This window comes from Lacerta agilis, chromosome 12 (genome assembly GCF_009819535.1).
Source record: "Lacerta agilis isolate rLacAgi1 chromosome 12, rLacAgi1.pri, whole genome shotgun sequence".
Lineage (NCBI taxonomy): Eukaryota > Metazoa > Chordata > Lepidosauria > Squamata > Lacertidae > Lacerta > Lacerta agilis.
Window position 1 is genome coordinate 7,957,974 of NC_046323.1, and position 26,403 is coordinate 7,984,376.

Sequence of the window (26,403 nt, forward strand, 5' to 3'; positions counted from 1 at the left end):
AAAACACCTGTAAACACCTTCTAAACCTCTGGAAACCCTTGAAAAAACGAACAGCACTTCTCAGACTGGCATGAATGGTGGCAGTGATGGCTCTCAATCTTCCTCATTACTGGAGGATGATGTAGAAACAACGATAAGGGGGATAAACCAGTACCTGAAAGTATCTGGCTTGCAGTTGCAAAAGCTCTTGGGATTGCTAACTTTTCCTGCTCTTTTCACGCCATTTTTGCATTTTTCCTCTTCTTTGGGGGCCATTTTTGCGCCTTTTCAGAGTTTAATTTGATTTATTTAATTATTTCCTGGTGCCACACATAGACACGGTCACACACAACTCAAACATGCATAAGTGGGGAGACACTTGAATGTTGAAATCTGAACTTCATAGTGTGTTGGGGAAAGCTCTTGAAATGTATGCTAGTTTTCATGCCATGTTTTTCTTTCTTTAGCCAGCGTCTCGCAATTCAGCAACTCCTTTGAGTGGAAACTCATCTAGACGAGGAAGTGGCGATACTAGCAGCCTAGTGGATCCTGATACCTCCTTAAGTGAATTGCGGGTGAGCAGACTTTCATTGGCTAAAAATAAAAGGTTATCCTCCTTCATTTGGAGAGGAAGAAATAGACATTGAATAAGACTACAAGACAGAATCAAAGCACCTTTGTAAAAGCAATCAGGGGTTTGGGTTTTTAAATTTTCCTTGGATTACAAAATACTTGCTGCGGGACTGTGTGGGATATAAAATTAATAGCATACTAGGCAAGTTTGTTTCTACATAACACAATGCCAATGCCATTTGAAAAAGAAACTAAACTCCGCAGCAGTCTTACTCTTGGTTTCATGGGAAAAGAAGAGGGGGAGGCAAGGAGGAGCATGTCCAGCACATTGCTCAGGCTTGTGGAGATTTCATCTGTCTAATTAGTGCTAGATGTAGCAGTTTAGCATTTAAAACATCACCTGTTGATCAGGCTTCTTATTCTTAACCATCCCTTAGCAGTCTGTGAAAGAAGTAAGGAATTATTTGTACTGTTTAGAACCAGCTGTAATTGTTTAGCTTTAAAGATTTTAGTTCATATTAATGGGTATATCTTTTCAGTAAAGTATCAAAGATAAGATTGTGATGCCGTTTATGAAATTAGATTGTGTGATACTTTGAGGGCATGAGATTTAGGTAATAAAACATTTCAATTTACAAACATTATACATTATTTCCCTTTTTTTAGCCTTATAGAAAGCACTGAATTAAAAATCCACATATGTCAGTCAAGTTAGAAAATTAAGAATACAACAGTAATTTAATTTGTTCAAGTGAAAAACACACTAATCTAAATTCCTGGGCTTTAATCACAGAGTTCAATAGTAAATTCTTTGCAATGTTCTTATGCAATGGTTCATTCCTATGTCCTGCAGGATATCTATGATCTTAAGGACCAGATACAAGATGTAGAAGGGAGATACATGCAGGGACTTAAAGAACTAAAGGTATAGCAGGGTTTCTCCCAAGCATGCATTCTCTATGGTAATATGTCAGCAAATAAGTTTTTGCCAGTTTCACTAACAGAGCTTTACTAACACCTCACTTTTTAAAAGATCTTGCCTAACATACAAACTAAAAATTGGTTCATATTTTAATATATATATCTGCCAATTAATTTTTTTTCTTATGTTTAAGTGTTTAATGTGTATGTGAAAAGGGCAGTGAACTTTCCGTTAATATAGGAAGTTTAGCAGATGCTTTTGTATTGTTCGCAGTTCCATTTTATTTTTTTAATTAGCAACTGGATATTACCAATAGTATGATTAGGGATGGGGGGCACAGCTGAGTTTCAAAATAATAATATTGGACCAGAAATTTATTCCAAGAAATAATTATTTAAACTCCCACTTTCATAGACTGTAAAAACATAAAATTTATTATTTTATTTTTTGGCATGCTAAAAACAAACACAGAAAACTTTGGTATAATCCATTTGAGACAAGTATAATCTATATATCTTTTTGCCTCACATGTATTACCAGCTTGGATTAAAAACTGCAGAGGCAACTCCTATTCAAACATTTATAGAAGCTCCTCTCAGTCATGGAATTCCTTTTCACTAGAAAACATACAAAGGTCAAACCTAAGTGTCTTCTTAGAATGCTTACTATACTCCCAAAGAATTTTTGGTAACCTAGCCAATTGGCTCAAGTTAAAGATGTTTCTACAAGCTGGTATAGAATGTGAGTCCTTTCCCTGGTTCTGTGAACCTTAACAACTACTTTGTGTAAAAATCTGTTTTCCATTTTAACTAATCATCCCAGTTACCACTTTATACATGGGAACCTCTCTACTGCAGGGCTTGATAATAAACGGCAACAGTCACATATCACAATTTTATCATGAACATACTGCTGGCTTCTGCTGTGTTCCTTCCCTAGCAGGAGCAACAACCATAAATCCTGACTTAGCATTACATCTGAACCAGGGACTGTAGTTTAGGTCAAAATATACCATGACGTAAAGCCAGGATTTGTCCTTGGCTAACTGTTTGCATGTCAATATCCCGACCCCTCCCATGATAAATAAAACACAAGACACCATAAGTAAGGTTAAATGGGCAAGAGAAGGCCACAACTTTATTGGTTACGGATGTTGAGCAGTATTGGCTTTAGGCATTGGACCTAACTGACTATATCCGACTCCAGTACGTCGTGCTGGCAGTCCGGCAAGGGTTAACCACTGATGGGAGAGCTCTGCTGCTGCAAATCAGCTAGGAACTCACCCTGTGATCACCGATATAGGAACTTACCCTGTGAAAACTGGATCAGCTGGGAGCCCAGGAGAAGAGGCCGAGCCCAGTTAAATGCAGTAGGCACGCCCCTGCCAACCGCGCCGGTTGGCCGGTTGGGCAGGAACCACACCCAGGGCTAAGCCAATAGTGCCAGGGGATGAAGCCATCCCTTGTGCATGTGGCGGGCTCGTGCTAACTGCAACCCCCCCTCCTTTCTAAGGGCGGAAGGGGCTTTGTGGTATGTCTAGGCAAAACAAACTACAGTCCCCCATTTCACCCATCTGGATGTAACATTGAGCCAGGCATCATGGCTTGTTGTTCCTATATGCACTAGGAGAGTAGCAAAGTGGGAGTGATTTCTGCATTCACCACAATTAATTAATTGTTGTTTACTGTGATGTGCAAAGTGGACCATTATGGAAACTTCAAGCAAAAGGTGCAGGTAATTGTGCCTATAATATAAACCCTATTGCAGCTTAAGGTTTTTCATGATCTCCCATGCAGAGTAACTGATAGTCAATGGTTGGGTTCCAAAGAGGTGTAAATATAATAGCTAGCATATCTACTTGTTTGCTTTTATCTTTTAATCTTGTTGAGATAATTAACTTCTTTTACACCTTACCCTTGTCTGTACTAGCTTCATTGCAAATGTAACTATGTTCCTCTGTAAGGAAAACCCCCCTGAAAATGTAGTTGGCAATACCTTTATTAGGACCAACAAAAATGTCACAAAATTGTAGCAAGCTTCTGAAAAATCCACCATAATTAGATGGCGATATAGCAAATGAAACTATAAATTGACCACCTTGGTATAAAAAGTAATATCAATTTTGAGACATTTTGATCCTCATAAATGCATTGATTAGTTGTGTGTTTTGAAATAAATTATGACACTGATTTGCCAACTCAGGCAAGTCCCTCCCACTGTATTTTTGCAAGTTTTTCTACCTTACTCTCCTCCCATCTGCATTCTTCTCTTACCTTCCCATCCACTTTTTAGCTAACCACACGTAAAAATATGTCATCCCTGAATAGATACACCCATTAAATAATTATGGTGTGTACACACCTTGCAAAAGAGGAAAGTTCAGAGAACTAACATGATGCTTTTAGCCATAATTGTTCATGCTTTCCCACACTATCTACTTGTCTGTTTAGAGCAAAAATGCTTTGGGGCAGGGCTTGCCCTATTCTGCATTACATTTGGCACTTCTGTAGAATTTGATTCTTTGCAATGCGCCACAATATAGTTTAATGTTCTGTACTTCACAGGAAATCATGCATGTAAAAATAAAATAATTGTATGTTTGAGAAGGAAATACCATCTTCAAAAATTGACTGATTTTTGAAGTGTATGCTAGTTTTCCCCCCTCCCCATTTTTTGGAGAGTGAATAAAGGTAGACATGAACTGATTATATTGAGACTGCTTTTAAGCTGGTGTGAATTGCATTTTTGGGATCTTACAATATTTCATATAAAGGTACAAGTCAAGATCCAGTGTAGTGTAATTGTGCTTCTCCATTCTCTCCTTCCTCCAACACCACATGTGTCCCCAAAATCTGCCCCAGTGGATTGGGAACCCTCAAGCAGATCTGGGTTTCATTTCACTAGCAGTTGGGCATAATTGTGCTTCACCCATAAATTACATTATTAATGCCTTAAAAACTTCTTATTTATAGTCAGATGACCAGTGAGACCTGTAGCATAATGTTGAAGTGCAAACTCAACTCCCCAAGTCGGTTGCTTCTGTTCAGGGCTCCAACCATCCTGCAAAAGGAGCCCTGTAATGCTGTTTAGGCCTCAGGGTTGTAAATAATGCCCCCCCCCAGTCTTCCCATGCTGTTAGCCCCAAACTCACTATTTTATAGCAATGTAGCAGGAAAGATACAGCTTTGAAGTTAGGAAAAGCTTAACTCCCAATCTCTTCCTCCAAGATACTACATGCTACCCGGGACTCCCCCCCCCCCCAGCCTCCATTTTTCCTTTGGAGGGCAAAATGCTTGAGTTTGTTTGTCTGATCTGTCATCTTTAGACATTACTCCTTACCCTCTTCACTGCCATCAACACTGTAAATTCACATGTTCCTGACAGGTAGTTTTGGAGGTGGTTGTTTAAATACTATTGTCTTTTAATTTACAAATTTATGTACTTCCGTGTACTAGGTCATCCAAAGTATGTAGCAGCAACTCCTTTTTTTAAAAAAAAAAAGTTACCCTGTTTCATCTCCAAACTGATAGCAGACTGGTTGAATGTCTTATTTAGAGGGGATTGTAACTTTTCATGTGGACAAGAAAAGTGTAGAAAAACACCTGCAAATAATGTTGTTTCCTAACAGTAAAGCTCTGATAATATTGAATACTCACTTGGTTAAATAGCTGAAGTCTTATTTAACTAGTACATCTAGTATTAGAAATACACTATAGTGTCCTTAGTTATCTGTGAAGGGAAGTTTGGTGCTGGGAGGTCTGTGTAATCTGAACTAAATTGAAGCTGAGACTCTAGCCCATAAAGGTTTACACCAAAGTGCATTTGTTAGTCTAAAGTGCCACAAGACTTTGTTTTCCTGAACAGATTAACACAACTACCTCTCTGTAAATGCTCTTCTTCAGGCTTTTATATGTAAAAAAATAAAATAAAATTGCATGGGTTACTGGCATTCTGCGAGAAAAATAAGTTGTGTGATTAACATTTTTCTATAGGTACCTATTTATTTGACTTCTGCAGATTTATTATTGGGTTTTATTAAAGACAGTTGAGTCAGTGGAATATGAAACATAAGTCTATTTGCTATTTTAGCAAAATTGTATTATGTATTTCTAATGTTTAATACAGTAAGTTGAGTAAAATTAAGTTTAATAAAATCTTATATTATGTATCTAGGAGTCACTTGCTGAAGTTGAGGAGAAATTTAAAAAAGCAATGGTTTCTAATGCCCAACTGGATAATGAGAAAAATAACTTAATCTATCAAGTGGATACTCTAAAGGATGTCATTGAGGAAAGAGAGGAGCAGTTAGCAGAATATTACAGAGAAAATGAAGATAAGACAAAGGTATTTGTATTTTCTGTATTATTACTAATAAAGAATTTGCATTATTAGCTAAATGTTAAGAAGCGTAAGTGTATGTTTCTGCATGCCTGTAATTTGTTAAATAACTTGGTCTCTGTAATTTTAATGAAGATGAAAACTTTACAAAGTTAATTTTGTTGATGGGCTCACAAGTAGGAAAATGTAATGATTCTTAAGACCATTGAATGTTTTTCTGCAACTTACAAATACCGTATATACTTGCGCATAAGCCGACTTTTTCAGCCCATTTTTGGGGCTGAAAAAGTCGCCCCCGGCTTATGCGCAAGTGAGGCGGGCGGTGGGGAAGGAAAAGCAGAGAGAAAGAGCTTCTCTCCGCTTCCCTCTCCCTCCCCCCACCCCACCGGGAAATGTGCAGGACGGGGGCATCTTCTCCGATCCCGTCCTGTATGTTTGCAGCTGTCTGCGAGGTGGTTGGGTAGGAAAAGCAGAGAGAAAGAGTTTCTCTCCGCTTCCCCCCCCCACCCCACCAGGAAATGCGCAGGATGGAGATCTGAGACGCCTCTTCTCAGATCCCTCCGGGTCCCGCAGGATCCCATCCCGTGCGTTTGCAGCTGTCTGCGAGGTCCTAGCGCCTCCAGACACAAGCTGGAAGGGTAAAGACGCCTCTGCCTCCACTCACCAGCAGAAAGGCACAGAATGGAGGATCGGAGAAGCACTGCACAATGCTTCCCCCTCTGTCAGTTGGGGGGGGGAGAGAAGTGGAGAGAAGCTCTTTCCTGCAAAAGGCACAGGACAGGATCAGAGAAGCTGGGGGCACTGGCTTGCCAAGGGTTAAAAAGGATTGAGTGGGATTCCTAGAGAGGTCAGGAAATACCAAGCCCACCTACAAAAGGAGGAGGGGGCCTTTGTCTCTCTCTTCTGCATGTGCTTCATCCCTGGCGCCTCCTGAATCCAGTGAGTCTCTGCTCATCTTGCAAAGGGTCCATTGGGGAGAAGAGGGGGTCCCTGGGATGAAGGGGAGGGTGCAGGGAGGACCCCCAAGTCAAGGAACAGAGGCTCTTGCCCCCCTCCTCTCTGCAAAGCCCAGGAGGAGGCAAGGTCACAGGAGCTCTGCAACTCTTATCTTCCTTTGGATCCATTCACAGCTTGGCTGTTTGGGAAGGGAGGGTTCTTTGGGGAGGGAAGAAAAGGGCCTGAAAATAAACCCCCTCACACTCAGGAATCAGTCCCATTTATTGATAGAGGTTGTAGGGGGATGGAAATATTGGACATAAAATACACCAAAGAAATAAAAAGGAAAGCCTAACTGTTGGAAGAGGGGAGGGGGCAAATAAAAGAAAACGCTTATTCCTGTGGTGCAGAGTCAAGCCTATGGAACTCCTTGCCCCTGTTTTTCTTTGAAATAAATATTCAAAAACATTTAATCTACTGATGTCTCAATTAATGTAATTTTATTTATTTTTATTTTTGAAATTTACCAGTAGTTGCTGCATTTCCCACCCTCGGCTTATGCGCAAGTCAATAAGTTTTCCCAGTTTTTTGTGGTCAAATTAGGTGCCTCGGCTTATATTTGCGTCGGCTTATACTCGCGTATATACGGTAGATTGGTTTGCATTCAACCATTTTCAGGCTTATTTATGCAATCACTTATCCTGGGGCAATCCAGGTCATTGCTTGTTTAATCTTAGGTTGGTTACTTTCTATCCCTTTCAACTATCAGCAGTCTGGCCTCTTTTAAACTAACTGGCTACATTCACCAAGTTTTCAGAATGAGAGGTTCTTTTCAAAAGGCAGCAACCAGTTGTCTGCAAAGTTGAAAGCTGCTCTGGTCCTTAGCTGCAGGCAGAGGCTTAAGGCAGTAGTAACTGCATAAGTAAAGAGGTTTACTTGCAGCTACGTGCATAACTTGATTATCATGCTTTCTTCAAACTTCCCTAGCCAAATACCCATCAAATGTTTTAGACTAGATGGAAGCTGTGTTCCAAAACATCCTGAGGGCAACAGGTTGGTGAAGACTTCACAGGCTCACTAGAGCAGGGGTGTCTGATCGTGATCTACTGGTAGCTCCCCGCAATGTTTTGGTAGATCACGGTCGATCTCTGGCTCCCTTTCTTCTGCATTGGTAAACCTGACTCCCTCCATTGTTGTTTGAACGGAGGAAGGGAAGACGGAGCTCCCTCTGTGTGGCTGTTTCCATCCATAGCGGTGTTTTTGTGAGTGACTTAACCCCAACTTCCCTTGCCTTCCCCCCAAAAGCCTGCACCTTAACACCCAAAAAACGGGGCTTTCCTCCCCCCCAAAAAAGCTGAACAACTTTGAGCTGACCCCCTTAAAAAACGGGGGTAGATCACTGCCAGATTTTAATTCTGAAAGTAGATTGCAGTCTCTTGGGAGTTGGCCACCCCTGCACTAGAGCATCTTCTTGAAGAGGCATCCAAGCCATTTTGTTTAGTGTGGTGTCCTGAATGTAGAGGCAACTCAGGTAGACTGAGATCTGCCAGTAAACCATCTAGCTCCTGCAAGTTATTAAGCTCCCAGTTAAGGGTAGGCATAAGTTATCTTGACTGTGCACTGCTTTTGCTTTCCTTTCCTTTGGTTAGGAAGCATAATGGAGAATGCCTGTGAACAAAGCTGTAGGCAAGTTGCTTTGTTTCCTCTTAAGAATTGGAATTTAGAAAATCATGATGCTCTGGCTTCAAAAAGGATTATACAAATGCCAGGCAAAGGTTAATGGCTATTAACTATAATAATTCAAAATGAAACCTCTACATTGATAGTTGATCTGTCTGATTACTGGGAAGAAGTAGGTAATAGGGTCACAAATGTCCTATTTGTGGTTTTCCAGAGATCTGGCTGGCCACTGTGGGACCTATATGAACCTTAATCTGAGCCAGAAGGGCACTACTTAAGTTCTTAAGCTTGGGATCATTCTACTGCAAAGAGATTCTGAATGTGTACTCTTGCTTTATAAATTCTGGATCCAGAGTATTCACCAATAATAAATAAATTTTAAAATAGCCCACCTATTTCAGGAGTCAGCCCACCCCTTAAGAGAGTAGTGTTGGAGAACAGACAGAGCAGCTAAAACAAATCTATACTCATATAAGCTAATTCCATTTTTGTGAATCAGCCCAATTAAATAGGAACATTAATAGTATAATTATTTGCTATCATGCTTATTTCATTAACTAATATATAATATGCTTGGACTTTAATTTTCAGCTGCTTAATTTATATTTCCTTAATACAGGAATTGGAAAGGCAGAAACATATGTGCACCGTTCTGCAGCATAAGATGGATGAACTTAAAGAGGGTCTTCGCCAGAGAGATGAACTAATAGAGGTACATGTTCATACTTGGCAAATAACTTGCATTCAAGATAAAATCTGCTTTTTCTGTTGTCTAAAATGCTTTCATTCAGGAAAGACTGCAGCACGTGCTGTTTCTGGCACTTGGATGCCGGTTTATAAAGAGCTAGAGCAGTGTGCTGGGATCAAAAGAAGTCATGACACCATCAGACAAAAAGCAAAGTGTCACATGTGCCCTGTTTGGGAGCACATATTCAGAGTCCGGCTCATCAATGACTTTTGTCGGTGAGCTTTTCAACCCTATGATTTGGTACTGTTCATCTGTTGCTTAAACAGTATTTTTGTTTTAGGTATGCTATGCTGTTATGAACTTGGTAGCAAATATAAAGTTTTAGTATTTAAGCAGAAGTCCTTTCCGTAATATGTTTGAGTAAAATTAACTTGGGTTTGTTGGGCTTAGTAGTGTCGGAATCGGGGGACGAAAATCCAGTTTTAAAGATGAATGGCAACACAGATTTATGCCTAAGCTTGTGGTTCCAATGTAATCAATGTCAGCTGTACGGTGTACTTCGATTTAATATAGATCTTATCCTAAAGCTATTCATAGTTTTATTTAACAAAGCGGAGAGAACCTCTTAGCCAAACCTTTATTCACAAAACCTTCATCTCCTGTGTTTCATTAACTGCCTTACTTACTTCCTTGTATCTCCTTGTAATTTCCTTTACTTGTCTTTTCCCTTCTTTTATTCTTTCCCCTGTGTTTACTGCAGGAGAACCAACGCATGCAACAGAGAATAGAATCTATAACCAAAGAGGTGTTTGACCTCCAGGAAACAGTTAATTGGAAAGATAAAAAAATTGGGGTATGAGATGAATACTGAGGTGAAGAGTGATTAGGAATAGACTGGTATAAGTTGGCAGCGGGATTGTTGATGGTTCCAGTGTTTGAATTGGGTGTTCCAGATAGAAGTATTTTATGCTGAATATTTGAGAGTAAATAAATACGGCATGCAGCTTGAACCTAAAACTTCATGAATTAGCAGATTTAGAACATAAAGATAAACATATTCAAGCACTGCAGTGATTTAATTCCAGTGTTATAGCTAGATTCTAATACATTTATTTTGGATTTGGATGATAGGCCTGTTCTAGACCTTGCATTGTACAGTGGATGCTCGGGTTGCGAACGTGATCTGTGCGGGAGGCACGTTTGCGACCCGCAGCATTCGCAACCTGCAGTGCCGCTCTACGTACGTGCGGGTCGTGATTTGGCGCTTCTGCAAAGTGCGATTTAGTGCTTCTGCACATGCGTGAGCACCAAAACCCGGAAGTAACCCATTCCGGTACTTCCAGGTTTGGCGCAGGGCGCAGTCCAAAATCGCGCAACCTGTAGTGGCCGTAACCCAAGGTATGACTGTACTGATTAAAAATAGGGCTTTGAGACAGCCTCAAAAGCTTTTACTGTCTAAAAATTTAAGCATTCAGATAGGACATAACAATTTTGCTTGGTTGGGCACAAACATACGTATGTATTAGTCCAAAAGAAGTTAAAGGTCATTGAAGTCAATTGGACTTGTAACTTAATACCCACTGATTTAATTTAAACTGTACCCCATTCACATATGAATCGTGTAAGAAGGCATCATGTGCAGAAAAGGGTGTTGTGCATCTGCATGACTACTGTCCTTCCCCTGCCATCCCTATGTTGAGCACTTTGGCCTTTCCCTGCAGACATCCATGATGCCCCTTTATGCAAACAATATGCAAAAAGGGTGTATATGAGTGTGTGGTGTTAGAGATTCTGAGACTGACACTATAAATTTGAAAAGGGACTTTTAGTACAGTGGAACCTTGGTTTTTGAACTTGATCCGTTACGGGAGTCCGTTAGACTCCCGAAACCGTTCCAAAACCAAGGCACAGCTTCTGATTGGCTGCAGGAGCTTCCTGCACTCAAGCGGAAGCCGTATCGGACATTCGGCTTCCGAAAAACGTTTGCAAGCCGGAACACTTACTTTCAGGTTTTCGGCATTCAGGATCCAAAACATACGAATACCGAGGCATTTGAGAACCAAGGTACAACTATAGTAGAAAAACTGGCCTTTAGCATAATCGAAAGCTGCCAGGGCATAGATTTAGAGTCTGTTGGACACTATTTTCTCTCTATGATTGTTTCCATAGATCAAATCTTGCGAACTAGCTTTTCCACATGTGAAAATATTTTAAAAAGAGATTCCATAAATAGGATCCTGTTTGTTAGTAATCTACTTTGGATCCAATCTCCCAAATTTATAGGAAATTCTGCTTTCAAGTAACTGAAAGTCTCTCATTTGGTTATTAACTTCTCATGGTGAGGGAAGGCCTAATGCCCATTTTTTCTCTCTAGAGGATACTTAACCTCTGAGCAGGCACAATACAGATTCACTTCTTTCATATATCAATATCTTCCCATAAAAAGCCCTTGCTAGTTTCCTGTTGAAAAAGTTGTATTGTATTGCAGGAATGGGTGCCCACGGCCCTTTAGGTGTTCTTGGATTTCCTCCATCCTTGATCACTGAGCATGCTGTTTAAGGCGTCCAGCAAGAGCTGGAGGACCACAAGTGCCCCATCTCTAGTGTAATGGATAGGGTTTTCTAGGACTGCTACCAAAAGTCCCAGATCCTTTAAAAAAAAAAATCAGTACAGCTCACTGTATCCTCCTACAACACAATTGGCTGTGTTTGCTTGCATAAAGTGTTATGCTTGAATAGATCTCAAAAATCAAACATGCTTTATCACTGATTATCTTTCAAAATCCAAATGTTTTTGGAACTATGGGATTGTTGGACTCATTCAGCTTGGCTCAAGCACTAGGCAGAAAGCCTAAGGTTACTTTATTAAAATAGACATGAATTGTATTTATAGTTTAGCACATAACATGGAATTTTTTAGCATTTCCCAGGTCTTTTGTAATGCCGGGGTGGTGGTGGATATTTATGCCAAGCATGAACTTCTGTGGCAAACACAGGACTGTGCACGACTTTCTTTTCTTTTTGCCTCACGTTTTGTTCAGCTAATTATCTTTTATTTGCAAGAAATCTTTCTTACCTATCGCACATTCTCTCTCTATGCTGTTCCTTTCCGCTACCTGCCTGCACCCAGGCCCTAGAGAGACAGAAAGAGTACTTTGACTGCATTAGGATTGAGCGGGATGAGCTCAGAGATGAGCTGGCTGACCTGAAGGAAACAATGAAGACAGGAGAGGTACGTTAGCTGTAGCAGCACTTGGCAATGTCGACTGCTGGATGAAGCCATAGTCAGTGTGTTGGAGAGGGACATATCATGACTTCAGCATGCCCCCTTTCCACTGAAGCTAAAGCAGGAACAGGAGCAGTGGTGCTGCTGCTTCTTGCTGTGTCTATTGAGCAAAGTGTTCACCAATAAACATAAGCTTCCTCTTAAAAACTGTTGATCTTGTGTTTTTTCCAGAAGCATGGATTAGTTATCATCCCAGATGGCACTCCAAATGGTGATGTCAACCATGAACCAGTAGTTGGTTCAATAACAGTTGTATCGCAAGAAGCTGCTCAGGTCTTGGAATCCGCAGGAGAAGGACCACTAGGTAAATTTACAGAGAACCACTTTCTTCAGAATGCTGAGTTTCATTTTCAATATGTATGGATAAGAATGAGTAGCTTAGGCCCCCTTCCACAGTCATAATGAGTTTTACTTGTCTTGAACTATTCTGTCTGCGAACGGAGGTGCTGGAACGATCCAACAACATCGCCGCTGCTCCCCCCACCTCCCGCCGAACACGGTGGGGGGATGGGGGGAGGCAGTGGGAGCGAAGCCTTCGCTCCATAAGGCGCACAGGGATTTTCCCTTCCTTTTTAGGAGGGAAAAAGTGCGTCTTATGGAGCGTAAAATACGGTATATAGCTTACTAAAAAGATAAATAAAGCAGTATCATGTGGAAATGAATCTCTGAATTCAAAATGTGTGCAAAAAGTAACAAGTATACTCCATTTAATATTAGTTCAGTGGACATTACAGCACTGTGTGCTAGGATCTATGTCTTAAAAAAGAGTCATTGCCATACTTTCAGCAGTCATGTGAAAAGTACCAAATATGGAATTGTTAGTTTATTTGCTATTCCATCGTAGTATGCCCAATCTTTCATTCTTGAAAGCAAGTCTCTTCGTTCCAAATAAGTATCATTCAGTTTAAAAATTAATACACAATTTTACACTTTTTGAAGTTCTTCTTACTGACCTTGCTGTTTCTTGATGAAATTTCAAATGAAATTCTGTTCATCCAAGAGAGTTCTTCCTTTTAATCTTTTTTGTTTTGCTAAGCTTCGAATGGAAGGAATTGGAATTAGAATTTTCTAACTGAATTGTTTGTTTCTTTTAGATGTTAGGCTACGAAAGCTAGCGGGAGAAAAGGAAGAGTTATTGTCACAGGTAAAGTGTCTGTCCTCTTCCCGCTACTGAAAAACTAAACTACATTGAATTGCTTCGTGTTTATTGCAGACCTTCAGTATAAATAGACGTAATATTGAACTACTCACAGAATGCTTATTTTCATTTCAGATTAAAAAAATGAAATTACAGTTGGAGGAAGAACGGCAGAAATCCTCTGGAAATAATGGCACAAATACTAATTTAACGGGATTGGAAAACGGTTCAGATTTGCAGTTTATTGAAATGCAGAGTATGTATATTTTCATTCTTCAATTCCGTATGGCATTTCTACTTTTGAAGAGTGCACATGGTAGGAACATTCATGCCTGAATGTTTTTCTTTGCCACTTCCCACATAAATAGCAAAATATAAAATATATACTTAAAGGTAAAGGGACCCCTGACCATTAGGTCCAGTCACGGACGACTCTGGGGTTGCGGCGCTCATCTCACTTTACTGGCAGAGGGAGCCAGCGTACAGCTTCTGGGTCATGTGGCTAGCATGACTAAGCCGCTTCTGGTGAACCAGAGCAGCGCGCAGAAACGCCGTTTACCTTCCCACCAGAGCAGTACCTATTTATCTACTTGCACTTTGACGTGCTTTCGATCTGCTAGGTTGGCAGGAGCAGGGACCGAGCAACGGGACTCACCCCATTGCAGGGATTTGAACCACCGACCTTCTGATCGGCAAGCCCTAGGCTCTGTGGTTTAGACCACAGTGCCACCCGCATCCCATAAAATATATAGAATACAATAAAATGCAGTAGATAGAAGCATAAGGCGACCTTGGCTTAAATTCCTGGAATTCGTTGGATTAATCTTCTTGCTTAAGCTGCTACACAGATTTTGAGAAAATTAAATGAGAATAGGAACACTTAGATTGTAGCATAGTTCAATCCCTGTTTGTCTTTGTGGTTTCTCTGCAGTTACACAAATGGGATCTCTGTGTGTACAGAACAGCATTTCAGAAACATCTAGAGCAGGGGCAGTCAACCTTTTTATTCCTACCGCCCACTAATGCTTCCTTTCTTGATGGTCAAATTTCCTTACCACCCACCAGTGCTCGATGGAAGGTTTCAGCTTTTGCTGTAGATGTAGAACCCCCTACTGCCCACCTAGAATCCTGAAATGCCCACTAGTGGGCAGTAGGGACCAGGTTGACAACCCCTGGTCTAGAGGTTTGCAGAGCTTGTAGTCCCATGACTCAAGGAGGCAACGGACAAGATTTCTGTATTGCAGGTGGTTGGACTAGATGAGCCTCGTGGTCCCTTCCAGTTCTATGAATTGTTGAATAAAGTAATCTTTGGACCCTAGTGAAATTATACAGTGCTAGGTACTTTTAGTAGATTTGGAGTGTAATCTAGTCATTTGAATTTGAAAATGTTTATTTGTATTCAAAATCCCATAGGAAATTCACTCCTCAAAGAAGTATATTTTATGTACTATGTGCTATCCTTTAAATGTTCAGTTGACAGCCATTAAATGGTTAATTTTCTTGTGTCTAGGAGATGCCAACAGACAAATAAGTGAATTCAAGTTTAAGCTTTCAAAAGCTGAGCAAGACATAACTACTCTGGAACAAAATGTAGGTACCTTTTTGTTATACATATTTCCTAAACTTTTATTGATACCACATACATGTATTATGCTCTTATACAGGTGAAACTTGAAAACTTAGAATATCGTGGAAAAGTTCATTTCTTTCAGTAATTCAACTTAAAAGGTGAAACGTAATATATGAGATAGACTCATGACATGCAAAGCGAGCTATGTCAAGCCTTTATTTGTTATAATTGTGATGATTATGGTTTACAGCTGATGAGAACAATTTCAACTTTGGGGTTTTCATTAGCTGTACGCCATAATCATCACAATTCTAACAAGCAAAGGCTTGACATATCTCACTTTGCATGTCATGAGTCTATCTCATATATTAAACTCTGGTAGCTAATGAAGACAATTGCTTACATAAATGGACTTTTCCAGGATGTTCTAATTTTTCGAGTTTCACCTGTATAATAAGACTGCAGAAACAACTTGATGTCCTCCACGTAGAGCCAGTGTGGCAAATTATCCTGAGGGCTTCATGCTCCTATAGAGAATTTGTCCCTGAACATGAGTGTCATCCTTTCAGAGGACTAGAGCTATTGGGTATATAAATGAGTTGGTGGGTGTGAACTTTGCAAGAAAATAGCCACTTGTATTCTAAGCTAACAAAATGAAAAGACAGCTATATAGTGCATGTGAAAATTTGTGGGGAATAGGTACACATTTTAAAAATAATGCTTTTACAGCCTTGTAAAAGTGATGTTTTTAATGTTTGATGCTTTTATATTTGTTGGAAGCTGCTCAAAATGGCTGGGACAAGCCACATGGATGGGTGGGGTACAAATAATAAAATTATTGTTATAAAAGTGCTTAATAGAGTTGAACCTAGTCTCACTGTTCACATAAATTCATTGGTATCCTGTAAGATTCTTGAAGCATTATTACATTCAGCAAATACTGGCCATATTCAGACAACCACTACCTCATTTCATAAGTTTTATGATTAATGCCCTGTGAAGTGACTGGCTGATTAGATTATCTGTCTGGAAACTGTAGAAACGGCTCCCTTTCCTAAAGAGAACTGTGAGTTGAACCCCATAAAAACAGGGCTTTTCCGCCTTTGCAAAAGAAGCTGCACAACTTTGAGCTGATCTTCAAGAAAAGGGGGCTTTCCCACCTTCCTCCTCTAAAAACTAGGTGCGTCTTATGGAGCAAAAAATACGGTAAGCTGTTGGCTTACTATTCTGGCATGTTTGACACAATAGGGAGCCATAGTTTAACTGAAGACTTCCTGCCTTGTTCATTCGCATGAAGACATCAAGCAGGCTTGTTCAAAAGTCAGCTGATAAAGCTGAGACATAATAGTTTGAATACAGCAATGTGAGTTGGCTGCCTCAAGGAAGGCAGTAAAAGTGATAAGTTTCATGCCCTTTTAGTGCTACGTAAAGGAAGGTCACAGATAAAGGGGGCATTCCTTGTATACGGGAACATGAGTGAATCATTGCTTTAAACCTGTTTGGTCTTTTAGGTTGTAAGACTTGAAGGACAAGTAGTAAGATATAAAACTGCTGCTGAGAATGCAGAAAAAGTAGAAGATGAACTCAAAGCAGAAAAGAGAAAACTTCAGCGAGAGGTAATTGTCTCTTTCACACAGTGTGAAAAAGTTATAAAAATAACACTACCCCATCTTTAAATGTTATTGCCTCCTATATTTAAATTCTTATATCAAAGTCTTAAAAATATTCTTCCTGTTGACTGTCTCGGGAATGGTGAGCACAGAGATTGTCATGTGGGATTTTTTGGACTGTTACATTAAAAAAAAGTTAGAGGTTACTGAGGAACTAGAGAGAGATATCAATATTCTGTTGTAGTATGCTTCCCTATGTTTAAAACCAGAATGTCATTACTGCATACTTACTCATGTACAATGGCTTGTTAGCAAACAATAGCTAGGGAGTACTCTGGTAGAAAAAATAAAAATCACAACAGATTACTTTTTTAAACCTGTGTGTGCTTTAATGAATTGAGAAATTGGGACAATGTGTCCCAATGTTAATAGAAAAAGTGGCTGTGCTCCCCTTCCCTTCTTAGAGCTTTCCTCTCTACTAGGGTTTTGATGCCATAATCATTCATAGCTTGGAGAAGTGATGAGGCAAATGGAAGACTTACCTCTATGCCCCTCTTTGGGGTTAAGATATCGGTCAGGATCCTCAAGTGGTTGCTCACAAGTAAAGACAAAATCCATCTTGTCTTTTAACCATTTAATTGTGCAAGGCTATTTACAGTGCAGAGCTACTGAGAAACATGACTGCCCAGTCACTAGATGAATCCGGAAGTGCCGCCTTCCTGGTCTTTTGACCCCTCTGCGCAGTTCGGGCGATGGAAGTGGCAGCTCCCCTTCAGAGCGGGTCTGCCGGGCGGTACTGGGTCCTTGAGCAACATCCAGGAGCCCTCGCTCCACCTGGCTGCCTGAGGATGACCCCTCCTCCTCAGGGGAGGTGCTGGAAGACCTATCAGGGGCTGGGGCTGCCTGTACCCACCCAGACTCTGTCTGGCACTGGAGTGCAGCTCCCTGACAATATCCTTTCAGGTTCTACATAATTGCTTTAGATCCAGTTTATCCACCTACCTTTTTTAAAAAATAAAATCAAATTACCTAATTTAGTCAAACTGGCAGAGTGGAAATTCTGTTTGTAGAAGGGGTTGTTTTCAAGTAACTACATGGCCTCGCGACCTTCATTGTGTAAACATGTTTTTAAAATGCACCAAAGCTCCACTAAAGTTTTAGTTTTTCCTTTGTTTTTTGAAACTGCATCGGCTTGATTTAAAATTCTTTATTCTTCTCAAACTGTTGCACTTACAAGGTATTGGCTTTTTCTTTTCAGTTAAGAACAGCATTGGACAGGATAGAAGAGATGGAGATGACCAACAGTCACTTAGTAAAACGGTTGGAGAAAATGAAGGCAAACAGAACTGCACTCCTATCTCAACAGTAGAAAGAAAGTTTAAAAAATTGCACTGCTCCTTGAAAACTTGTCCCTAGCTTGTTTTAATACAGACTTTCTTTGGCACAAACTTTGAACATTTGAGTTGTTCAATGAGTTTTAGTTTCATAATTAAGTGGCAAATATTTTGTAACAATTGGATGGAAAAAAAACTTTGAATTTTTATGCGAATGAGTTTTGCAGCTTAATTCTAGTCAGCTGGAGCCCAATGCTGTTATTTCACAATTGTGAAAGAAAAATGTATTCATTGAAACTCTCTTCCACTGCTTTAATAATGCTTGGTGCTTGGAGACAACTGCATGAATTCAAGTGAATGCTGCATTACAAATTAACCAATTATGTGCTGAAGACATCACATGGCACAAGTGCCTTCTATATGGTGCAATGTAGACTTCAATGATTAAGATAACCTTTGGAATCATAACATTTATTTTAAGATACCTTTGGGGGTTCTATGTTTGCTAAACTTTATACATTTTGATGGAAAACACTTTTGTAAAATATTTAAATTTATATAAAATAGAAATGACTGTATAAAATTTGCTTTATTGCATGGGTGATGCACAACCTGAGTTTAGACTTCCTAAAGTACTATTTGTAACTACTCTTTATGTAAGAGTAGTGACTTACGTTTTGCTGTACATTGTAAACCTGGTGTTGGCAGCTGCTGAAGCGTGGAATGGAACACTGGGTGGGTAGGAGAAATGTGGTGAAGGATACAAACATTAAATGGACAATTTGCTTAACAAAATGAACATTGAATGTTTCTGGTATGTTTTTACTTTAGTTTGCAAATACTTAACACAATGAAAAGTTGCTATGTTAACTTAAACAGCTTCACTACATTATGAAATTGTAACACAGGCTAGCTACCTTACTTTGCAATTGACCGTGGATGTGGCTAACCTTTTTATAAGAGGCTAAGTGTGTTCAATCAACAGTTGCAGATTTGCCAAATGTCTAAGGTTTGTTACACTGTTCTTGGGCTCACATAGATTAATTGACCAGTTTGTTTGCCCAGGACCCTGGAGTCACAGAAACATTAGTCTGCTCTTATCTAGCCCCTAGGTGCTTTGAGTATTTCCTGCCCCCTCACCTTGTTTCTTGCATTCAGAAGCGAAGATGGTAGTTCCTCAATTTTAATATGGTAACCTCTTCTAGTCCTGGATGACTAGCTTTTAAGGATGCTGCTGTCAGATTTTTATATTTATCCAATCCATTCCCAAATGGACCTACCTAATTCATTATTAGTTCATAAGATAAAGTGAAGAGGGCTCCGTACCATTGTCTACAGAACTCTACCTTGTCCACTTTTCAGCCACAGGTGGAAGCTTTTGGTATTTGCTAGTCATCCTGTACAAAGGTTGCGTGTTCTGGCATCTTGTAAAGCTGAACACTTCCTGGTGTGCAATTCAGTCACTTCGACAATTTTCAGTGGTAACAGCACCACTGCAGGGAAAGCTGTGAAATAGGTACTGATCTACATATATCTGTGTTCAGCATCTTTCAAACACTTTGTACAAGTCTGGTAAATTAGCAAGCTGCAAAACGCTGCCATCTTCTGTGAAGTTTTTAGGAGGCAAAAGGTATGTCCGAAGAACTTTATAAAGCACATGTTCCACTGTCCATTTCCATGATCTCATACCAGCTCCAGAGTCTCCAGCCTGCAAAGAAGTTTAAATAAAGCAGTTTGACTTAGGTTTTAGTAAATACTAATGTTGTGTTCAATAATTCTGTGGCTAATGCATCACCTCCTTTTAGAGTTCTATGTATTTATTTGTTTCCCTATCTACTGCTCATTGAGCTTGTGAAATTTCTACCAAAAGAAGTAATGATCAGAATCATGCACTGTAAACATGAGGCCTAATTGTTCTGAAAGGATTATTCATTCTTATGTGCCACCATTCTGGCAAGAGACGGATGTTCCATAAGCCACTTCTGAGCGTCACTCTTCCTGATGACATCCATACTTTTCTGTTTGGAATCCTTGCTTGATCATTCTAACAGCAATGACTGCCTCAGTGAAGGAACTCCATCCCCTCAGGTAGCACTTGGCTTATAACTGAGGATGAATATAGACTGAAATCTGTGGCATTCACAGTACTTGTTGTACTTTCTAAAACAGAGCGGGTGGCGCAAACCACTGAGCTTCTTGGGCTTGCCAATCGGAAGGTCGGCAGTTCAAGTCTGCATGACAGGGTGAGCCCCCGTTGCTCTGTCCCAGCTCCTGCTAACCTAGCAGTTTGAAAGCATAGCAGCCCGAGTAGATAAATAGGTACCACTGCAGTGGGAAGGTAAATGGTGTTTCCGTGTGCTCTGGCACTTGTCACGGTGTCCTGTTGCACCAGAAGCAGTTTAGTCAATGCTGGCCACTACCCAAAAAGCCTATTAGAGATGCTACTTTTATTAACCTGATCCAACCTAAATGTTAACAAGGTTTGGTAGCTGCAGTGGCAGCATTTATATCCCTCCATACAAAGTGACCCCAGCACTGGCAGTGAGAGATCCAGCATATTTAAAAAGATGCACTAATTTATCTATCACCCACATTTTCTATAATCCCCCCATTGACGGGGAAAGGTGGCTGCCACTAAGGCTGTACTTGTGCCACTCAGTTGGCCTAAGGTGCTTTGGTTTCATGAGGGAGATAGTATTCTTCAACTCACTCTTTCCATTCCCAGCCCTAAATGCAAGATTTCTAAATGTAGTTTTGATACGGTGAAAAATAACAAATGAAGACTGTACCTGTTGAGTAGTAAGATCAGATTCTTCCATTATATACTGTTTTCTAATGGAATAGAACATGGCACATTCTTTACTCAAAGTATCAAAACATTCTTTTTCTTCATCCCAGTTTACCTGGAAAAGAAAATGTAACTTCAATAAAAACAGTAATCCTACAGCAGTTACATATCCAATTGCAGCTATTTCTACATATGAAAATCTAATGTGGAGTTGGAGGGGGGTGTTCACTTACACACACAGAAACAGGTTTTGCTTCTGTAATTGGATTTCATCCTATGTTTTTAACAGCTTTTAGTTTTAACAGTAGTTTGTTAAGGAACAAAAATTGTATTCTGGCAGGAACCAAGTAGTGTCTTATGTGTGCTAAAATACTGAGTTGCTCTCCTTTCTGGGGGAAAGTTAAGTGCTCAAATATCCAAACTGTAGTCTTAAGATTTACAAAGATATATAGAATTTGCAATGAATTCTGTAGAGTAAAATTAAGATATTTACATTGAAGAGGGATCATACACAATACAAATATATTGTAAATCTCTAGCACCTTATAAAGTACAGCATTCTTGATGGTTTTTTTTTTTTAAGAGAACACTGACCTAAGCTGACAAGCCACCACTAATAAAGGAACACCATGGTATCGGATTCTCGCATGGCACATAATATTTTAAAGGATTTGTGGTGGTGTTCTTGTACCACCTTCCTGGCATCTGTTGCAGATGGATGGGTAGACTCACAATATGATGGTCATATATTATACATCTAATTCTAAATGTTACAGGGCAGGCAAAGATCAGTCACATAGGAGGAAGTTTTCAGCAGCACTCTGTAGGCAACTAGTATTGGCTCAATTGATCAGGACGGAAAATCTCCTTAATGCAGAACTGTTACTCAAATTTTTTTGCATCTAGCATAAGCACTTAAGTTTCATTTTAGACTGAACAAAAAATGAGTTTCTGTGAGAAAAAGAAAATTCTTTCCAGTAGCACCTTAGAGACCAACTGAGTTTGTTCTTGGTATGAGCTTTCGTGTGCATGCACACTTCTTCAGATACAGAGTGTTCTGTTTCAGTGTATCTGAAGAAGTGTGCATGCATACAAAAGCTCATACCTGAAGAAGTATCTGAAGAAGTTTGCATGCACACGAAAGCTCATACCAAGAACAAACTCAGTTGGTCTCTAAGGTGCTACTGGAAAGAATTTTCTATTTTGTTTCAACTATGGCAGACCAACACGGCTACCCACCTGTAACTGTGAGAAAAAGGAATGTGACTAAGCAAGTACCTAAGACTGACCCAACTGCATTAGTCAAAATGAAATAATTCTATGTGAATATGGCTTCACTAATTCATGCTGAATATTGACATACCTCTGTGGCCAAACGAAGGACAAACATAGGCAGCCCTTCCAGTGGAGGGACGTAATTATCTATCAGAAGTGGTAGTCCTGTAAGATTTCCCATCTGTAAATAGAATGTTTCCCCATTATTTTGATGCTTATTCTCCTATGTACACATAAATATTTTGTTCCTATGCCAAGAACTACAAACCTGGCAAAATTACCTGTTGTCCGCTTGTGACATTTTTTTGTATTTTCTGTTCTTTGGAACTAGCATAGTATCCCGTTTTATTTATCTGTATAAATTCATACATAATACAAGAAAAAAGACTTCGACTCAGCTCGTGTGACATACTATTACTTTCTGCCTTTCTGTTTGGTAATAATAAATTTATTGCTTTCCTGTAGCTTTTGTATCCCCACTCCTCCCCAGTGGCCCAAAACTGCTACTATATAGCTTCCCTATTTATTGACAGGATTCAGGTGATCATTACTCAGATGAATAATCAAAGATATGATCAAGTCTTATTTTCTCATGTGCAGCCAATCTGCTACAAGTGAACACATCTGAAAGAATTTACAGAACAATAGCTCTGTGTTACCTCCATACTGAGAAACAGTGGTTAAGGGCTTCCAATAAAACAAAGATATTCATCCAACTCTAAACCACTGTTATCCTAGCATTAAGGCATAGTTTCCTGGTTCAGACATTAATAGGAAGCTATATTTAATGGAATACTTCTTGGTTTGCATGAAATGAGGAGTGAAGCTGTTGCTTGTAGGTGCATTAGAGTGCTTGTTCATATCTTCTTAAGATCATCTGATAATTCAATCTTGCTCTGTACTCAATGGATATTGTAAAATGCACAGTACAGCAGCTAACGACTAAACCACCCCAGGATAAAAAGAGAGTTACTTCATCAATTTCAAGAGAGAAATAGTCTTTCAGCATGGCACTCTTCTTTGTTAGAAAGTCAACAATGTATTCAGCAAGGCCTTCCTTTGGACCATCATCTTCTGTCCAACCACTTTCATCATTCTCCAAGGCTAGCATAGCTAGATCATAGAGTGGAGCTGGTTCCTACATTTACCAAAAAAAATAGCACAAATCATTACCTGTCATTCATGCACCCAACTGACTTTTTCACAATTACATACAGCTTGGAGGATGGAGCAGTATCTGCTTCTTTAAAAGGACTGTAACCCTATCAAGAGGATGCCACCTCCCATCCATCCGGTCTAGGGAACCACCTACTAATGGTGTTTTAGTTTATTTGGACTGAGCTTCAGTTTGTTGGTTCTCATCTAGTCCATTACTGAGGCAAGACAACAGTCCAGCACATCCACTGCCTGCAGATGTAAAGGAGAAGTAGAGTCGTGTGTCATCAGCATTATCGCTGACAACATATTCAGCCCACTGACCCCACTCAGTGGTTTCATTGTTAAATAGCAAAGGGGATAAAATCAAACCATGGGGAACTCTACTGTGAAGGTTCCACGGGGCTCCTCAAGCATCACCCTCTGGACACGTCTACCCAAGTAGGACTGGAACCACAGCAAAGCAGAGCCAACAACCCGTAACTCAGACAAAGCACTTGGATCTGGTCCGTGACCATGTGCTCAAGAACCTTGCCCAAGTAGAGGAGATTGCCAACTGGCCAGTAATTAATTTTCCAAATACAAGGAGTGGTTTAACCACTGCCTCCTTCAATCAGGCAGGAACCACCCCCTCTTGAATGGAAGCAATGATCAGCTCCCTGGCTCAGCCAGCTGTCTCCTCCCTGCTAGCTTTTAGCAGCTAAGAGCAGGCAAGAGTCCAGAGGACAAGTGACCAATCCATGCACCTTGTCCATGTCCTCAAGCCTTACTAACTGAAACTCATCCAATGCAACAGGACTATATAGTGCTCTGGACACCTTTTGAGATTCATCTGCTTAACAGTGAAGTCAAGGTCTTGGCAGATGAAAGCGATTTTATCCTCAAAATGCTTTGTAAACAAAGTCACAGCAAGCTATTTTAGGTTCTGTCACCTCCTTCGGACCAGACTGTAAAAGACTCCGCACTACCTGGAAAGGTTCTGCTGGACAGCATATTGAGAATGCAATGGAAGCAGCAAAGTATTGCTGCCTTCACTGCCACTAAGTAGGTGCAATGATGAGCCCTCACCAGTGTTCAGTTGCATTCCATTGGAGTTTTCTTTCACTTGCATTCAAACCATCTCCCAACTTGCTTCCTTGCCCTAAGCTCTGAAGTATACCAAGGAGCCAAGCGGGCTGTACCAAGTGGGAGAGGGCGCTCAGGGGCAATCGTGTCAACAGCCAAGCCATTCAACTTAGGATTTTTTTCCCATTGGCTAATCAAAATAATTTTGTTGCCCCATGATAATCTTTGAAATCAATGACAGCTAAAATGTTTTGGTATAAAATAAGGACTGTATTAGGGCTCTGGATGCAGAAGTGGCGGCTGCACCACAAACCTCCCTGCACCACCACCAGATATTGGGTAGGATTACTCTACCCAATATCTGCTCTATATCTTAGTAAGTTATATATAAGATAGATAACTTAAGCTTAAGTGTATACTTACTGACAATCTTAAAACTCCAAAGTTTCCGAAGTCATAGATAAGGATCTGATAGAACATTTCTTGACTTTGAGAAAGAAAAAACAAAGAGTTTGCTATTTGCTCATGGTCCACTCTGTAATACTGTCAATGAATAGGAAGCCTTAATATGGAATTCCAATGGCAACCAAAATATATGGGTTTTGGCTACGAGTGGGAAATATATATTTTTCTAGAGCACAGCAGTTATGAGAAAATATCCAACATTAAAAACAAATAAAACAGATAAGCTTCCCAGTAGTGGATGAGATGCAGGGGGAAGGGCTGTAGCTCAGTGGCAGAGCAGCTGCTTTTTATACAGAAGATCTCAGGTTAAATCCCTGGCATCTCCAGGCAGGAGCTGGGAAAGACTGAAAGACTGGTGTGCTGCTGCCACTCAATGCAAGCAATACTGAACTCAATGTACCAATGACTCAGTAGAAGGCAGTTTCCTATGTATTCCAATATTAATTAAAGGGCAAGAATACATCACTGACTACAAGCCTTGTGAAACTTAAGAACATCACGGGTATTAATAAAGGGGAGCTGGTATAAGAAGCAAGATACCTCTAAGTAATCATAAAAGGCAAACACAATTATGTTACAAATAAGGTTAGAAAGTTTATCACTTTAATAACTTCTATACCCATTTCCATTTATAAAACTCAAAGCAGTTCACAATATATATTATAAAGTTATCTTACTGTCTCTTAGGCCAGCAGATGCAATGACCTCAAACTAAAGGGTGAGGCAAACTTAACCCAGCTGCACCCACAGCTCCCTCTGACATCAACCACTCTTTGGTCTTCTTGGAACAGATTCTACTCATATTACCCTCTCTGTTTTCTACTTCACACACACACACACACACACACACATATATATATATATATATATATTATATGTATGCATGTGTGTGTGTGTGTGTGTGTGTGTGTGTGTGCAAGTGCTACTGAAAGGTGCTACTGGAAGGATTTTTATTATTTTTTATTTTGTGTGTATATATATAGAGAGTGAGTGAGAGTGTGTGTGTGTGTGTGTTTATCTCTCTCCAGCCTTTCTGGGAGGTTCATCAACTCTTTTTCCTCTGATGACTAGAATCCAGACAATATCTTCAGGGTCCTAATGACCTATGATTTCACTCACTGTTCCTCCACAGCTGCAGCTGTTCATGTGTTTCTGTTATTTTTGGGCACTGACCCAGGTACTAAAAAGTTAAAAACTACAGCACAGCCCACAACACTCCATTTGGAATAATGCACTCACTGATGATTATTTTCTACCTATCTCAAGCTACTGAATACTATTTGTTTATATATATATATATATATATATATACACACACACACACACACACACACACATACACACACACACACAAATATATTTAAGTTTGTTTTGTTACCTTAGTTTTGTGGTACTGAGCAGATACAGTTTTGTCTGATACTGCACCAATGCCCACTGAGGGTTAACACATCCAACAAAGGAATGATCACGTAGCATCTCTTGAAGATCTGAAATAACCCAAATCACTTGTGTTTAGTACAACAGAAGAATATCCCTCCCTTTAAGAACTCAACTATTCAATTTACTAAAATATGTAAAGTATTATTGACTTCAAATATTAAC

At 39.9% G+C, this 26,403-nt stretch overlaps 2 protein-coding genes across 42 annotated transcripts in view; one reads left to right on the forward strand and one right to left on the reverse strand.

Moving 5' to 3' along the window:
• LRRFIP2 (LRR binding FLII interacting protein 2) overlaps positions 1 to 18,852 on the forward strand; it is a 42,995-nt gene extending 24,143 nt beyond the window's left edge. For 18 of the 39 annotated variants that reach the window (XM_033165281.1, XM_033165285.1, XM_033165283.1 and 15 more), the window contains 12 exons: positions 447 to 554; positions 1,406 to 1,477; positions 5,648 to 5,818; positions 9,048 to 9,140; positions 9,877 to 9,969; positions 12,246 to 12,347; positions 12,573 to 12,705; positions 13,496 to 13,545; positions 13,675 to 13,795; positions 15,050 to 15,129; positions 16,621 to 16,725; positions 17,978 to 18,852. In XM_033165281.1, coding sequence (XP_033021172.1) covers positions 447 to 554; positions 1,406 to 1,477; positions 5,648 to 5,818; positions 9,048 to 9,140; positions 9,877 to 9,969; positions 12,246 to 12,347; positions 12,573 to 12,705; positions 13,496 to 13,545; positions 13,675 to 13,795; positions 15,050 to 15,129; positions 16,621 to 16,725; positions 17,978 to 18,088 — 1,239 coding nt within the window. In that variant the 3' untranslated portion in view covers positions 18,089 to 18,852. The remainder of the gene's footprint in view (positions 1 to 446; positions 555 to 1,405; positions 1,478 to 5,647; positions 5,819 to 9,047; positions 9,141 to 9,876; positions 9,970 to 12,245; positions 12,348 to 12,572; positions 12,706 to 13,495; positions 13,546 to 13,674; positions 13,796 to 15,049; positions 15,130 to 16,620; positions 16,726 to 17,977) is intronic. The other 21 variants (XM_033165306.1, XM_033165321.1, XM_033165322.1 and 18 more) reach the window with 10 other exon arrangements.
• The window catches only part of MLH1 (mutL homolog 1), a 29,811-nt gene continuing 21,916 nt past the window's right edge, over positions 18,509 to 26,403 (reverse strand). For all 3 annotated transcript variants that reach the window (XM_033165323.1, XM_033165324.1, XM_033165325.1), the window contains 6 exons: positions 26,180 to 26,288; positions 24,760 to 24,823; positions 23,090 to 23,254; positions 22,205 to 22,297; positions 20,843 to 20,956; positions 18,509 to 19,761 (listed from right to left, as the gene is read on the reverse strand). In XM_033165323.1, the coding sequence (XP_033021214.1) occupies positions 19,594 to 19,761; positions 20,843 to 20,956; positions 22,205 to 22,297; positions 23,090 to 23,254; positions 24,760 to 24,823; positions 26,180 to 26,288 (713 nt within the window). In that variant the 3' untranslated portion in view covers positions 18,509 to 19,593. The remainder of the gene's footprint in view (positions 19,762 to 20,842; positions 20,957 to 22,204; positions 22,298 to 23,089; positions 23,255 to 24,759; positions 24,824 to 26,179; positions 26,289 to 26,403) is intronic.